Source organism: Bacillus rossius, chromosome 16, assembly GCF_032445375.1.
Source record: "Bacillus rossius redtenbacheri isolate Brsri chromosome 16, Brsri_v3, whole genome shotgun sequence".
Lineage (NCBI taxonomy): Eukaryota > Metazoa > Arthropoda > Insecta > Phasmatodea > Bacillidae > Bacillus > Bacillus rossius.
In genome coordinates this window covers 30,639,787-30,656,241 of record NC_086343.1, presented here as the reverse complement: position 1 = coordinate 30,656,241, position 16,455 = coordinate 30,639,787, and the positions used below count along the sequence as shown (strand labels likewise).

At 33.6% G+C, this 16,455-nt stretch overlaps 1 protein-coding gene across 1 annotated transcript in view; it reads right to left on the bottom strand.

Moving 5' to 3' along the window:
• Positions 1-10,106: 10,106 nt before the first annotated feature.
• LOC134540351 (helicase domino) overlaps positions 10,107-16,455 on the bottom strand; it is a 329,560-nt gene continuing 323,211 nt past the window's right edge. Inside the window, exon 45 of the mRNA XM_063383024.1 lies at positions 10,107-13,639. Within this exon, the coding sequence (XP_063239094.1) occupies positions 13,631-13,639 (9 nt within the window). The 3' untranslated portion in view covers positions 10,107-13,630. The remainder of the gene's footprint in view (positions 13,640-16,455) is intronic.

The window sequence follows — 16,455 nt, the reverse complement described above, 5'->3', positions numbered from 1 at the left end:
AGAGAATTTTGGAAATACATTTCCCTGTTTCATTTCATTAAGATAAACGTCTAATAAATTACATTGTTTACCCCTAAGGAGTGGTAATTGAAAGAAGGCATCATGTTTTCAACAATTTTTTATATGATTTCAAATCAATTTTTTTTTTCTCTTTTGAGCATAGAACATAATTGTATGGAATGTCTTGTTATTAATAGCAACGGACTGCAAAAAAATAGTTCCTCCTGTAAAACAATAACTGGTGTTTATATTGAAGTATTTTTTCCCCTATCAGAATAACAACTGTGATAATACTGTCAACAGACACTAATTTATAATCTTAAAAAAACAAACACAAACAGTAAATTGAACTTAACTGCAAGCGAGTATTTCAGTATTCGCCAGTGAAGCGTTAACATCTAAGCCTGGTAACGAGCAAGTGTGTTTTCATGTTGTCAATGTTGCAAATAAACTTATCTAGGGGCAGGCAATTTTCGCGAATAAATCTGAACGCTTATTAGATTGCAACACGGTATACCCGCACCAGAGGTTTCTTCCTTGTGATTGGCGACCGTCCGCGAGAGAAGTCGTTTCTTTTTTTGACCGAGCCGGGGCCAGGTTTATAGAAAACGCAAGAACGCAGAAACGCAGGACGCGACAACCGCAAGAAATTCACAGTCGTTTATAAAAAAAAAACGCAAGGATGCTGGCCATCGCCAACGTCAAAAAAATAAAATTTCAGGAATAAGTCATGTGTATTTTTAAAATCTTTGTTGTACTTATCGTACAGGCAAGGAAAATTTTGGATAAGCCGATCAAGAAATTCATCAGCTTCCTCCATTGCGCTGTATTCACTAGAAGAATGCCAGCCCAAAACATAAATAAAGAAACACAAGCGTAACGATTACAATCGCAGAGTCTTATATATGCATTACATGACAGTTTCAGTTTCCACATACTAAAGCAACCAGTATAGAAGGCCGAAACGCAAGGAGAAAACGCAAGAAGTAGAAAGTTGAACAACTTCTGCGTTGCGTTCTTGCGTTTTCTATAAACCCGGCCTAGGATGCGTTTGCTTCCGCACTGAATTACTGTGATTGGTGTTGTAGGCCCTAACAATCGACATGCGCCTGAAAGAAATTCACCCAATCACGAAACACAGGCGATGCTACAGTGTTTTAACTTATAACTGATCTCGGAATCTTTTAGCGAAATCTGCATGGCCCTACTTATAACATGAAACTCGGACACGAAAGTTAACGTAGAATTCTTTAAAATAATGGCGAGCGTGATAAATAAAATAGTCGCTTTTAAAATACCAACATTCCTGGATGCGAATCACAAACGTAGTTTCTGCGCCCGCCGCTAGAATTCGCTGTCTGAACCGTAGACGTTGCTTGCCACCATCACCCGCAGATGGCAGCACGAAACAACCGCGAATTTTAAACTATTCGAAACGGCTCGATAAAACCACGTTTTTGGATATATCCGACAAGGTAATTTATTAAAATATATCCCTTCTTGTAAAAATTCACTTAACAGTTAATACTATAAAGTTTCCGCATACGTTATAAGCAGCATGGTTCCCCCCCCCCCCCTATTAAAACGGGGGGTCCAGGTGTCCTCCCCCGGAATTTGGATTTTAAGGTGTAAAATAGTGCTATTTGAGCAATTTTCGGTACTTAACTTTAAATATTGTAATGGTAAAAATATAAATTTTTTAATAAAAAATTGTTTGAGTGATGAAGTAAGAAATTAATTAAATATATTTTAATCAATCCATGTGCCTTGTCCACGTCCACTCAAAATCATAAATCATGCTCAAAGCTCGACAATACAAAAAAAAAATGGTTGGGTTTCGGCAGAACTGGACTATTCCTGGAAACAATTAGCTTTAGCTTGAAGAGTTACCCAGTCACCACCTGCTTTTAATTACCGCGCTGGTTAAATACAATAGGTGTAAGATATTTGAAAACTAGGGACCCGTCACGGCGTCACAACCTTATAACTTCTGCTCGTGACAGGGGTAGGGGAAGGGAAAGAGAATCGGTAGGGCTCGCTTACTCTTCCCCTCCAGTGCAGTGGCCGGTGATAGCAGTAAGACACCCAGGCATTTAGCTAACCTGCTTTCAGATAAGAAAAAAATAATAGCTGAGGGGGGGGGGGGGGTTAGAACCCCCAACACCCCCGCCCCTGGCTACGCCCCTGGTTATAAGTTATTCTTCTATGAAAATTAACCTGAAACATTTTTAAACACATATTATAACATTAAGTATATGTTTGTATACTTGTTGCTTAAACGACTGAAATAGATATGTAAATACTTCTTAAAAACAAACCTTAACCTTATTAAGCTGATTCAACATTATTATATTACAATGTTATTAAAAGTAAAAAAAAAATTTTTTTACCAGTGACGAGATTTGAACTATGCCCTTTGCGCACGCTCTATCGCTGTACTACTAAGTCTCTTTTGAATTAATAAGGAGAATATGTATTATAATAATGTAATGCCAGTTTTCTTAGGTATTTTAAAACTTGTGGTTACTTTTCACAATGACTATTTTAGTTTAGCAAATATATTTCATGGTAGTTTCGCCATCATTAAAGTTTCATCCGGCACACCAGTTCGTTTGATTTGTCTCCTAATGTTAACGAAAATGACTATATACGGGTTGTGACACATTTATGTTTCATTTACACGAAATTACTCCTGCCAAACGCAGTATACCGAGGACTAAGATATTTACACATCAAAAAGTTTTAAAACCGGACAGACATGTCCCAAATGGATTTCATTTTTTTTTTATTTGTAACCAGAAGATTGGTCAACAAGGGTGACACGACACGTGTGGACTCAAACGCCATCTCTTTTGCACAAAATACAAACTGATTCCCTTCTGACACCCAAGGAAAGTCTAATTTCCCTCTTAATCTTAAATAGGCCCGACTGACAGTGACTCATTACAGACAGATTAATAGACTATGGACCATGAAGAATAAAAAGTAGAATTGTAGTGGCTACAATGTACAGTAGATAATGGGTAACTAAAACAACCATAGAAGTGTTTCGCCTACTACACAACTCGGTAAGATAGAGGGATGGCATAGACTTTGGCAGCACTCCGAATGTCGTGGGACTACACGAAGGTGAAACCGTAGTGCAAACAGGTGGTCCATAATCGGCTTCAACGACCAGAGAAAAAGTTGCAAATTATTGTAGTGCACAAGGATCTGTGCCGAAACAGAATAGAATAGGTACGTGATTGAAATTTCTTTCACAAACACAATCTGAGTTTCGTCGCTGTGTTCTAGACCTTGTATTACTGAAACTGCGCGTTTTCAGTATGCCGAGTGCTGACTAGTTAACAATTAGGCCTACACGGAGTTGTTTTATATAGACTAATCTGTCAATATGTGGGGGCGAAACACGTTGGTGCGAATTTTTGTATAAAAATGTTTTTATATGTTTCGAGAAATTTATAATAAGCATTTTATCATCTTAAAAACAATTTACATTCGTTCGAAAAGTTGAACTTTTGTTTACGGATGTAATATTTTGAAACATTTTACTTTAAACTTGCAGAAATTTGCATGCCGGTTTTGTTATTTCTTGCAGCATCCTTGACGACAAAATAAGGGGCTAAAATGGGGCTCACAATTTCTACCCCAAAACGTCCCTAGTAAAAATTTGTTGAAGCAGGCATCCGATCTTGAATTCCAAATTGCTGGGGTAAACACTGCGTGAGCCAAATAAGCCACTGGAAAACAATCGGTGCGTGTCAGGTTAGAGAAGCCCGAACACGCCCGAATATTCACCTTCGGCCAACCTCGTGATTTGTTTTATTTTTGCGCAGAAAAAATGAATTCAAATATTAAAAGTGGTCGGTTAGGTTAACTACATTAAAACACTTTAAAACACTATGGACGGTTAGTTAAGTTAGTTTAGCTACATTAAAATAAACATAGAAATATAAATATATAAAAATAAACCCGAGGTTGGCCGAACTTGATGTACATCTTAGGCTTCCCGCAGGTCACTAACTTGACGCGCGACTATAAGTGGCCCGTGTAGATACATAGATAGCTCCACGCCACTCAGTGGCGCCATAGAGTTCCCTTGCGCCAGCATGTCTGCCAGTCGCCCGCCTTTCCAACCAACCATTGCTATATTGGTGGCTCTCGTACACGCTACCCTCTATTTGTTTCTGTTATATCTGAGACTTGGGTAGTTTGCGATCGCGATAAACTAGTTAAATAATGCAATTCGTAATGCTTTGAAACTGAAATGATTTTTTTTTAAATCCCCCCCCCCTCCATAATTTACATGAATTCCTACACAAATAGGCTCTCATTTTATTAATGCTGAGTTATCACGACTTTCTCCAAAACGGTGAATCGCACAGAAAAAAAAAAGTGGGGTTGTCTGTAAAGTCGGTTTACGAACGATAATTTTACGTGATAACGTCATAAGAAAACATTAATGAAAATATGCATACTTTTTAATTTTAAAATATTATTTACAGTTTTTGCAAATTTAATTTAAATAATTTGTTTAAATATAATCTGGAACAATTAGTTATAGAAATTAACTGAAATCAAAACCAATAAATTGCTAATTTGAAATGACGAAATTGGACAAATAAATCAAATTCCAGGACAGTGTAAACACTCAAACAGGTGGTTGAGCGCGTGTCCGGGTGGGCGTTGCACCACGTGGCCGGGTGGGCGTTGCCGGGAACCACGTGGAGGGAATCCGCAGGTGGTTGTTGACGTCACGTGGAGGCTGGTGCGATGGTTCTAAATTAGGAAGCTAGGTAGCGCCGTAATTATTTTTACAAGTACAAAAATGGGACGTATCGTGGCGGCGTGGATTCGATCCGTCAACCTTTGGATTGGTAGTCAGCGGTGCTAACTGCATGGCCACGAGGCCATCTTGGATAAATAATTTCAGATGTTGTATATATGCTTATAAAAATTTTGTGTTGTGGAATTTTTAAAAAACGGATGTAGTCCGCCATGTTTATATTTTTATAGTGGTATGCGGGAAATTTAAAATATATTATAGAAGATTTTCTCGCACGATGGTTGGCCGGTTCTTGCACGCTCGGCTCAGGCGGAACGTGACAATGAGTCATGCTTTTTTGTGCGTGCAGCCGGCGTTCATCGATTTAAGACGTTATCACGTCAAAAAGAAAATTCATAGCATAAAACTTGTCGCAAGTTTAATTATTAACAAAATATTTTTCTAGTAAATTAATGGTATTTCTAACAGATTTCATTTTATTGGCGTTATTACCATATGCCCGGGTGGGCGGCTGTTTTGTAATTATTCTTCTACTATGAACTCCAAGTCCTTCCGACCTTCGCTGTCAGAAGAGCTCAGTTGAACTACATACAAGCTCTGCCTCTGAACTGCGTCTTGTAATGCATGGGGGAAGTGGGAGAGAGAGCACTAATGGGGTTTGTCGCACGCAGGGTATACTTGCTACTTCTTTACTCTCTTCCAGGGACAATCTACACGGAGAGACTGAAATTAATAAAATTAATAGACGGCCCCCAAGTTCATTACGATATTGCCATCTGTGAAAGTACCAAGAACTATTTAGACACACGGCAAACATCAGCGCTTTCAGTGGCGTCTTTTGCAACTACGAAAACCACGCTCAGTCGTGGCGGGATTTACAAATTTATTGCATTAAATAGGAAATATTAACTAAATCCCTGATTGCAGTAAACATGTGACATCAATATTAAACCTGTGTTAATTTTTATTTTGAAAATAGTGTGTTTAAAGTGGGCATTAACCAAAATACACTTAAGTCTAATAGGTTTAACTTATAATACAGTGACTACAGCAACATTAAAATAATAAAAACAAATAGAAATTTGAATACCTGGGTAGAATAGTAGTATGTAATAGCCGGTCCGGGCACAGCGTTCAGGGTGTGGTGGTGGTGTTTTCCCACCATCTTGGATTGTAACATCACGGGTGCCATCTTGGACTCAAAAATTCCTCAAAATTTCTAAAAATTTATCTTTTTCGAGGGAAAAAATTCCAGTTTTTGTCCAGAAAAAAAAAAAAAATTAGGATTTCGAAAAACGTCAATATACTTTTGCCTTAGGAAGAACACATATTCCCCGAGACGGCTTAAATTCCCCATGGCCAAGCCACCCTAAGCCGCTGGCGGGGAGCATTGACCTTGACAATAAAATTAGAATTCTTTAATTTTTGACCAAAAAATTCCAAAAAATATTAAAAAAATTGCTTACTTCAAATATTTAGCTAGTACTTAATCGATTTCGGTCTTCGGTTGGATTCACGGTGAGAGTAAATCAGTAATTTATTAATATATTTAAAAAATTCTCTTTTAAAAACAATAAAAATGTCTTGTCACACCTGCCATTTTGAATTATGATGCCACCATTGCACTTTTCATTACGCCCCACCATCTTGGATTCTAGGATCGTTGCTTATTATGTTACGTTCGCCATCTTGAATGTGAATGATGTTATCGTTACACTTTTCGTTACGGCCGCCATATTGGATTATATATCGTGTCACTTTTCGTTACGACTGTCATCTTGCTAGAAATTTGTAAGAAATTAAAAAAAATATAACAAAATGTCATTAACATTTTAATAAAATCCTTTTTAAAAACGCACTTAAGCCTTGAAGTCCTCGGTTCGAACCTGGTAAGAGAAAGAAAAAGTTGATAGATCCTCCCTCTACAGATGATGTCACATCCGCCATATTGTTTTTGTCTGCTGGAGGCCACCATCATAATTCAGCTACTAGAGTGTGCCACCATGTTAGTTTAATTTTTACCCACTAGAGTGCAGTATCCATTTATTATTACTGAGGCACCTGCCATCTTGAAATTTGAATGCCATCTTAGAATTGTGTAATCATTTGGCTATAAATTCGGGAAAAATTCCAAAATTCATTAAATAAATTTGTGATCAATATACAGATTGATTACTGTCCTTGGTTCGATCCCTGGGCGATGAAAAAAATTAATTTTATGTAAAAAATAATAATTTTAATAAATATGGTGGCAAGACATAAAAGATGCATATTTTCCAAGCCAACCCTCATCCTATAAGCCATTAAGACCGCCATCTTGGAAATTTGTATATATTGATCTAGAAATCCGGGAAAATTCCCAAAATCCATAAAAAAAAAAAACCACCCATTAATTTACTGATCAATTAGATCGACTTATGCCCTTGGTACAATCCTGGACGATGAAAAAAAAAAAATTTAATATAACATCAAGTAAAATGCCTCCATCTTCCTCTGTCCTTCCACCATTCCTCATTCTTCACTTTATTCCAGTCTCCTCTCTCCTTATAACTGCTCTTCCCATCTCCTCCGTGGTCTTCGTCCTGTGGACAGGGCTGTGGTGATAGCAAACCAAACAGACAACAGTTAAACCGAGGGGTGGCCACTTCTGCATGATTACATGGTAACCTGGCTGAAGCTGCCTTTTCTTCAGTTCACGGTCCGTGCCATGCTGGTTTAACGCCCAAAACATTGGCAGCCCCGTAGCGTTTGCATTGAGGAAACAGTTGAACTGTATTTTATGTAAATGAACGTGTTTATAACAAGAGAGATTCTAATTCAAACTTGCTAACCTTACTAACCATCATCAGAACTGGTCAAGTCCCATTTCCACAATGTTTTGGATGTTAAAATTTGGCGATGGCAAGATAAAAATGAGACTTCAACTACGCCACAAAATGCCAGCTACTGACGACTTTTAACTGCCTGACCCAATGAGTAAAACACTCTTAATTAAATTTTCTGCATAACATGTTACTTACTGAAACTGAAGTGAATCTAGTATTTGTAGGTGAAAATATTACATTTACAGACACACTCAGGATAAGAAGAGGGATGCGTTTTTGGATTAAAATAAATACAGTAATTCAAAAAATTCTTGCCAACAAAGAAAATAAACTGTTACTTAACAGAAAACTGTGTCTATCTTTCTAAAGGCATTGCTTGTAAAATACAAGATTAGTGAACCCCCGACCGACAGTGTGTGAAGGAGAGTTTTCCGTAGCTGGTTTTCGTTCGAGTCATTACAGAAAGTTCAAGAACTGAGCACTGGAATGCTCTCTCCTCTGACAGTGTCCTGCAAATGTCATGCTGAGTTGCGGCGAGACATTAGGTGAAGGGTTTAAGGCGTCGAGGCAGGGTGGTAACATTCGAGGGATTGAGTCCGGAATGGAGGGACTGACTGACTGACTGACTGCCTGCCTTGTGAACAACTGATGTGCAATCTTTGTAACACAACATTTAATATAGTAAAACCCTCTAAAAAAAATTCCTCTTATGAAAATTTCCTGCACAATAATAAAAAAAAAAAAAAAAAAAATGTAGCACTGAACCTACAAATACATATAATTTAACCTTTTGATAAAATTTTCTTGTTAACAAGTCTAAATTTCTAAGTATCTTGAGAATTTTCTCAACAGGGATTTACTATATCTGTACACAATTTCACGCTGAAATGACGTAACTTTGTATGTACTGCTGTTTATGTCATTCATTCTATATTGTGTTTTCAAAAATGGCATCTGCTCCTACAGGAATATTTTAGTGACATAACTGTTTTTCCTTGATTTGTTTGTGTTATCAATAAACACAAAACAATAATATATTTTATCATTTCACTAAGAGACATTTCCTCAAGACGGAAAACCCTATCTTTCTTGCCACAGCACACTCTGCTCAAGGTTATGCAATAAAGTAGGACATTTCCTCATGCAAGTTAAAAGACAGCTGAGCTATTCCAGAAGCACATACATTTGGTGAATTTTTCTTGACACACTCACTGCACACAAATTTAGCACAAAAAAAAAAAAACACTTTTGTACTGCCAGAATGAATGAAATAATATAAATAATACACTCCATTACAAAAGGAAGAAACATAAACCTCAAATATAAATATTCAAACAAAATTTTAACGAATATTTCTGCAGGATTATACATGTTCATGCAACCTTACGTATTACACAATGTCCCCCCACCCCCCCCCCCCAAAAAAAAAAAAAGTTGCCAGCAAGAGCATAGGTAGTTTATGTTTGTCACATATGCCTCTACCTCAGCTTATTACTTTATTAGTTAGCCAACTTTTTTTTTAAATTTATTTTGTAAAACATTATTATTCGGTTTGTAATGTGTAAAATTATAACATAGTTTTACATTTAATTGGTTTTTATAAACATATCCTTATTAGCACACATTTTTGATTATTCAATGTTATGTCAGCTCATTTATGTTGGTTACAGACGATTTTACTGTAAGGTGATATTGCCAAAGTCATCTTGTGTGTACATTTTCTATCTGTCGATCCATATCCAAGTTTTGCAACAATAAAAATACAAATAATAATAATAATAATAATAATAATAATAATAAACACAACACCACGAAATTATAAAAATCACACAATTTATTTGCAATATAGTGAGTATTAAAACCAGACATTACACATTTTGTTTCCCATAATTACGCTTATGTATTCCAGGAATATGTTTTAAATACCTAATAACTAATAAGTAATAACAAAAAGTTTTATTTAACATGTAATTTTCATTCATACATATTCTATATAATAAACCACAGTTTATATACAAGTGCTGCAAAAAGAAATACGGGTAACAGCCCGTCTATTGAAAACATGGTTAAAGCTTCTACTAGAAGTAAACTCCTTAGTTCATCAAGTACTTGGCAGCCTTCCAGTAAATGATAATACAATGTTTCACTCTGTTTATGCAGTTTTTTCCCCTTCATATTTAATGTTTATTGCATTTTAAACTCTGCAATGAAAATTTTAAACTTTGAAACAGCTTGAAGTTTTGATATTTCTACATAATTTAATTTTATAGTTTAAAAACCAGTTCCTTCATGCCACACATGTAATCACAATCATAATTAATAAAAATATATATTTTTTGTTAATTTTTATTTCTTCAGAAGAACAAATGTGACACACATTGAGTTCTGGAATGAGAAAACCTGACAATTGGTTCTATATTCCATAAAGTTTTGATCTTAAGTAATAATGGTGTGATGTGACTTTACTTTACCTATTACAGACAGTAAAACTCTTAACTGTTGAATCCCAACTCAGTTTTATTACAAATTGTCACAGCATATTTCAGGATACAGATAGAGATATAAAATGGGTGCATGTATGCCAGTGAGAAAATATGCAAGTGTGCAAGTATGAGCATGTGCTTTAATTCAAACACGCCATCAATCGCTGCACTTTTTGATACTCTATGAGCGTAACACTTTTGGTTATGCTATGAGAATGACATCGCACCAACTTTCACTTCAAAAATAGGTCTATATACTAAAAATGATTCGGAGTTATTACCATCAATAAATAATTTAGATCCCCCATAATGAATACAAAAAAATTTTGTTTGACTAATTTCATATTAGTGCTTGGAAATCAGCAATGGGAAATCATTCAGTAAGACAAGCTTTCTCAAAATTATAGGCTACATTCTAGTCTACTTCTGCAAAAAAAAAAAAACATTGCTGACTCCGTGTTAAAAATTAATCTATGAGATGAATAGATCAAGTAATGAATATTTAAGTTTGCAAGATAAACTATTTAACTGACAGTCATGTAGTCTACCAGTATGCATGACTAATAAGGGAGGCTTGAATTCAGGGTTAACGTGTGTTCCTCAGCAGTCTCATTAATGACCTGAATCCAATGTTTTTTTTTTGTCTTAGTATAAAATGAGCAAAATTTAACAATCTGGCATTCTTCAGATAGACACACATTGTAAATACGGCACCGATCAAAACACTTGCATGAGTGGATTCATGCAATTGTTGAAATCCAACAAACGCTATAACTTATAACTCTGCCCAACTCGTACATTTAAGTATAATCTGTAATGTTTATTTTAAAACAGATATTTGACATTCAAAAATTAATTAGGCAAAATCGCTATTTCCACACAGCTACTGTTTATAACAATCTGGATTAAATAATCCTCTCTTTACTGTACTGATAATTAACAAATTCCAGGTTTGAAGCTTACAACAGACTAAAAAAATATGCACAGCCTACAGGCGTAGGTATATTTCTAAGTACGTACCTATTTATTCTGAAAATATTTTGAATACTCTATAAACTTTTCGAAAATTTTAAGAATTTAATGTACATAACACATTTATGTTCTCCAATATTACAAAATGACAGATTAAATATTTGCTCATTTTCCATGCACTGAAATTATTACGAATATTTTAATTTAATGTATGCAGCATTGAATAGTTTAGAAAGCAGCACTGAATAGCTTCGAATGAAATTATATTATATGCCAACTAAGGTAATTATTTAATTTTTCTTACCTTCAAACACTATTTTTCATCTCTTGCACTAATAATGTGGTCAAATAAATTTGAACTAATTCAATACTAAGAAAGTTTTGAATTGATTTAAAATTTAAACCCATGTTTTCATGGTAATAATTTGTTTCATCAAAAACTGTTTCAGCCAAAGTTTTAGATGAAGTTTAGAATTCGTACAATAAATTATTATCAATATGATAGTGTATCTATTAAAAAAAGTAATGATCATATTTTACTTTCAAACCTTGTTATTTCAACCCCTTGCAGTAATGGTTGGTTAGATAAAAATTTATTTTAACAATAATTTTAGACAATATTTATAAAGATAAACAAAAATAATAATGGAATAGCTAGTTGTCATGGTAGGGAAGTTTTTAATTTCTTATTCCAACCCCAGGCCTTGCAATAATGGTGTGTACTATAAAAAACAGTTTCAGACAAAAGTTTTGGATAAAAATTACAAGATTTATAAACATTTTGAACGGTAAGTGTGCCTACAAATAGAGTTATGATTTTTTTTGTCCTCTAACCCTTGTTTTTTCATCCCTTACAGATATGGTTCACCATATCACAAATGTTGTTAGAAAAAAGTTTCTGGTATTACTCCTACAATTTTTCTGTTTTTTCCAAAAATCTTCTCCATTTCTACTCCGTTTGGTTTTGGTCTGATATTGCCCATTAACAAACTCGACCAAGATTTTCCATGTTTATATTTTATGTAGCAGTTTGGAAGTGATTTGTGAAAACTTATGGCAGTTATCGTGTCCACAAAAAATGTGATACATGTACATAAACTTTTGAGTTTTGGGTTTTTGGACCCTGAAACAAAAAAACTATATAAAATTTTTCCGGAAGCAGCACCATGGAAACAGCTACAATAGGTAGTATTTGTTCCAAACTCAAAATCAGTGCATCACAAGATTTTTAAAACTGCTACTGCAGGTTTTTTTTTATCATGTTTGAAAACTAAAAGGAAGAAAGAAAAACTTATGGCAGGTGTGTTTTATTAGCACAGCGTTAAGTAATAAACAGTGAAAAAAGTGGCAATAAGTGATGTAGTATGCAGTCATTTTGTTACCCCCCAAAATGATTCATCACATTTAATAATACATCTTGACAGCAATACAATTCACAGCCGGTTTCCCAACAATTCTGGTTGAGTAACCACCCTTTCATTTACTTAATAGAAAAATGTATTGGTAATCACTAAAATTATTGCCGGTGGAGTAATTTAATAAAGTTCTAATAATACACTATCTACTGTCCTGTAAACTTCCAAACTGCAATACATACAGTAAAACATCAAAATGCAGAAAAATGTGAAAATCACTGAATAATTATGATGAAGAATATTTATAGTGTTCTTAGGGTACCGTGCAATTTCTTTTTTTACAATGACTAAAAATGTTAGTTCAATTACTGTGAATTTATCTTTACAAAAGACTCAAGAAAATTTTTTTAACCATTATATTTTTAAGCAAGCAGTACTATCTGCAGATCAATGTCGGCACAATGCAACAAAGAACAAAACGAAAAGCTCAAATTACCCAAAAGAATGTGAAACATACTACACGTATTTCATAAAGTTATCACAACACCCACTTTTTGACCATAACAGCATTGGTATAAAAAAAAATCCACAATAAAGAATTAGTTCAAAAACTTCTTAAAAAAAATTTTCTCTGTAAAATAAAATGCACAAAATGTATCTATTCTCACACTTGAAGCAATTACATTCTCAATGGTACAGAATACAATTTATAAGTAAGTAAAATACTGTCTTACACACACTAAAACACTTAAAACTTGCACAAATGAATTTTCCCTCTGGGCTGAGAGATTCTAATAGGGCACAAAGGTTCACTTAAGGCCCACGGCTTCAAGGACGCAGGGCTGCGTCAAATATGCGATACCATACACATATTCCACAAAACAGTTTTGACATCTGTCGTTAAGTACGAAACCAAGTGTTCCTACAAATATTAGATAACCACAATAGTGAAATTAAAAAAATATATACAGAAGATAGATCTTTGAAAAGTACTTACTGTCAACAGGTACCAAGGAAACCTAACAAGAATATATATACAACCACTTTCTTAAAGCTATCAGTTGACAACACTAACTGATGTCGAAAAAGTTCGGAAGCGTTTTCTCGCTATGCAAAAACCACTGTCTTCTGTATAAACTGAAGCACTGCTCTAAAATCTAACACTCAACTGCACGCTGTACTGTAACCAGTCACAGAGGTCTTGAAGATTCACTGCGTCTGAAAAATGAAAAGGTATGTATAAATAAACATTAGCGGTGTGTGGGTCCCAACTTTCGGGAAAAACTTTGGGAGGGCATTACCTTTTTTCCTGTCAGGAGGGAAAAATTTTTTCTCCTGTATTTTGGGGGAAAACTAAAAATTGCTCACATTCAAAAAATCCCAAATTAAATTCCCAGTTTTGTTGTTTCAAAACCTTCACTACATTTCATTATTCACAAAATAAAAATCGTATGTACTCTCAAGGCTCGCAAACAAACTCTGACACAATGCCATAACATAAATGTTACAATAAAGTAAAACACAGAACTGGTTGAAATTTCCCATAATGAATTATTTTTGATTTTAAAATGTTTTCCAATTATTAGATTTTACATGTAGTACGTTATCAGTTTTGTTTAGTTGCAGTCTTAAAACTTTTAGCTGTTTACTTTATGACATTCCACAGAGTTCTCTACAGTGTAAGAATACCATGCATATAAAAATAGAATGGTGGAATTCACACATAATTAAAAGAAAAATCCCCACCTCAAACATTATATCCATATAGTTCATAATAAGTGTGCTTTTTTTTCTTGTAATGACTGCAATAATTTGCATAACAAGGGGAAGGGGGGAAAGAAAAAAACATTATCTAAGACAATAGGTATGCAAGTAAATAATTATCAAAAATAACACTTAAAAAGAAAAATAAAATAAAATGAAGATCATGCTTTCCATGATTTACAACTCAAGACAATTGCAACTAAGAAAGCTATAATCACTGAGTGAGTGAGTAAGTGTATATAAAATTACCCCCCTTCCCCCCCGGCACAGCGATAGACACAAACACTATGTTGTGTGAATATTCATAAACATGAATAAATGTGAATAGCAATTACTAATTTACCTACTAGTCACATTCGGAGGTCAAATATAAAAAATAAAAATCCCCTTTAGCACAGCCTACAGACATTGGTAGATTAGTATTTATTTCTTCTGGAAATATTTTGGAAACTTCTAGATAATTATGGAACATTTTAAGAACTTAATGTACATATTTATGTCTTCCAATATTACAAAATTGATTAAACATTTTCTCATTTTCCATGCGGCCAAAATATTATGAATGATTTTAACTCAATGCATCCAGCATTGAATAGCTTAGAATGAACTACATCTTATATCAACTAAGGTTATCATTCAATTTTTTTTAATAAAAAAAAATAATTAAAAAAAATCACTTGCACTAATAACGTGGTCGTATAAAAATTTGTTTTGCATCAAGGTTTAAGATAATAATATGGTTTAAAATAAATTTGAACACATTTGATATTAAGAATATGATTTTTTTTTAAATTTCATCCGATGTTTTTTATAATAACAATTCATTTCATCAATAATTGTTTCAGCTTAAGCTTTAAATAATGCAACAAATTATAAGTGATATATGGTAGTGAAGTTTTATTAATTTTCTTATTCCAACCACAGTTTTCTTACATCTTATAAAAATTGTTTGTAATATCAAAAATTGTTTCAGAAAATGGTTTCAGATAAAAATTATAAGATTTACACACAATTTTAATGGATTTGATGCCGAGCTTACTAAGGGAGTTAGGAATTTATTTTCGTATTTCAACCCCTTTTTATACACCCTTTGCAGTGGTTAAATGTATCTGAAATTGTTTCACACAAATGTTTTAAGTAATATTTGTAAGGTTTGCTAACAGTTTGAATGGATTTGATAGTGTGCCTACGCAAAGAGTTATGAAATTTTTGTCACTCATCCTACTACAGTAGGTATGAATTTATTTTTGTATCATAAACCCTTTATATCAACCCTTTGCAGCAATGGTTAGTTGTATCTAAAATCATTTCAGATAATATTTATAAGGTTCACAAAAAATTTGAATGGATTTAATATTGTAATTCCTAAGAATGTTATACATTTTTTTTTGTCCTTCAACCCCTGGTATTTTCCACCTTTTGCACAAATAATTGGTCATATAAAAAATTATTTCAGACAAAAGTTATAGATGATAATTTATGGTTCTACAATAAATTATAATGGATTTAATAGTGTACACCGTATGGAATTTATGAATTTTTTTAAAATTCTACCCCTGTTTTTAATCCTGTTGCTGCAATAGTACGTTTTATTAAAAATTATTTCAGACAAAAAATATATAATATAATAAAAATCAAACAATGTAAAACCATTTGAACAGGTTTGATAGTGTGAATAAGGGAGTTATGAATTTTTTTTGTCTTCCAACCCTTTTTTCCACATCTTGCAGTTCTAATATGTTCAAACGGATGTGATATTTATCATATTATGGGAGTTTTAGTGATTTTTTTTTGTTTTTCAAAAAACTTACTCCATTTCTACCCCTTTGGTACGATATTCATTAATACACTCGACACAGATTTTCCATGATTATATTTTATCTAGAAGTTTGGAAGTGATTTGTGAAATATTATGTGATTTATAAATATATATAAACTTTTAGAGTTTACGATGGTTTCGGGGACCATGAAACGAAAAACTACATATATAAAAATTTTCCGGGAGTCACAGCAGGATAGTGAATACAATAGGTAGTATTTCTTCAAAATCAACCTAAAATTGCCAATATTTACAAGCACATTCGTTTGATTTCTAATCTATCAATATAGTCATGTATGTTTAAAATGTATATTCCGAGAAATTAAAAATGTTAATTAAATCAACTTGCAGCGTTAAATTTATGGTAGTAAATAAATATGACGCCATTTCCAAATGAAACAGAATATATATTTTTTTTAAATAAACATTTACTATTATTTGTAAAATTTTA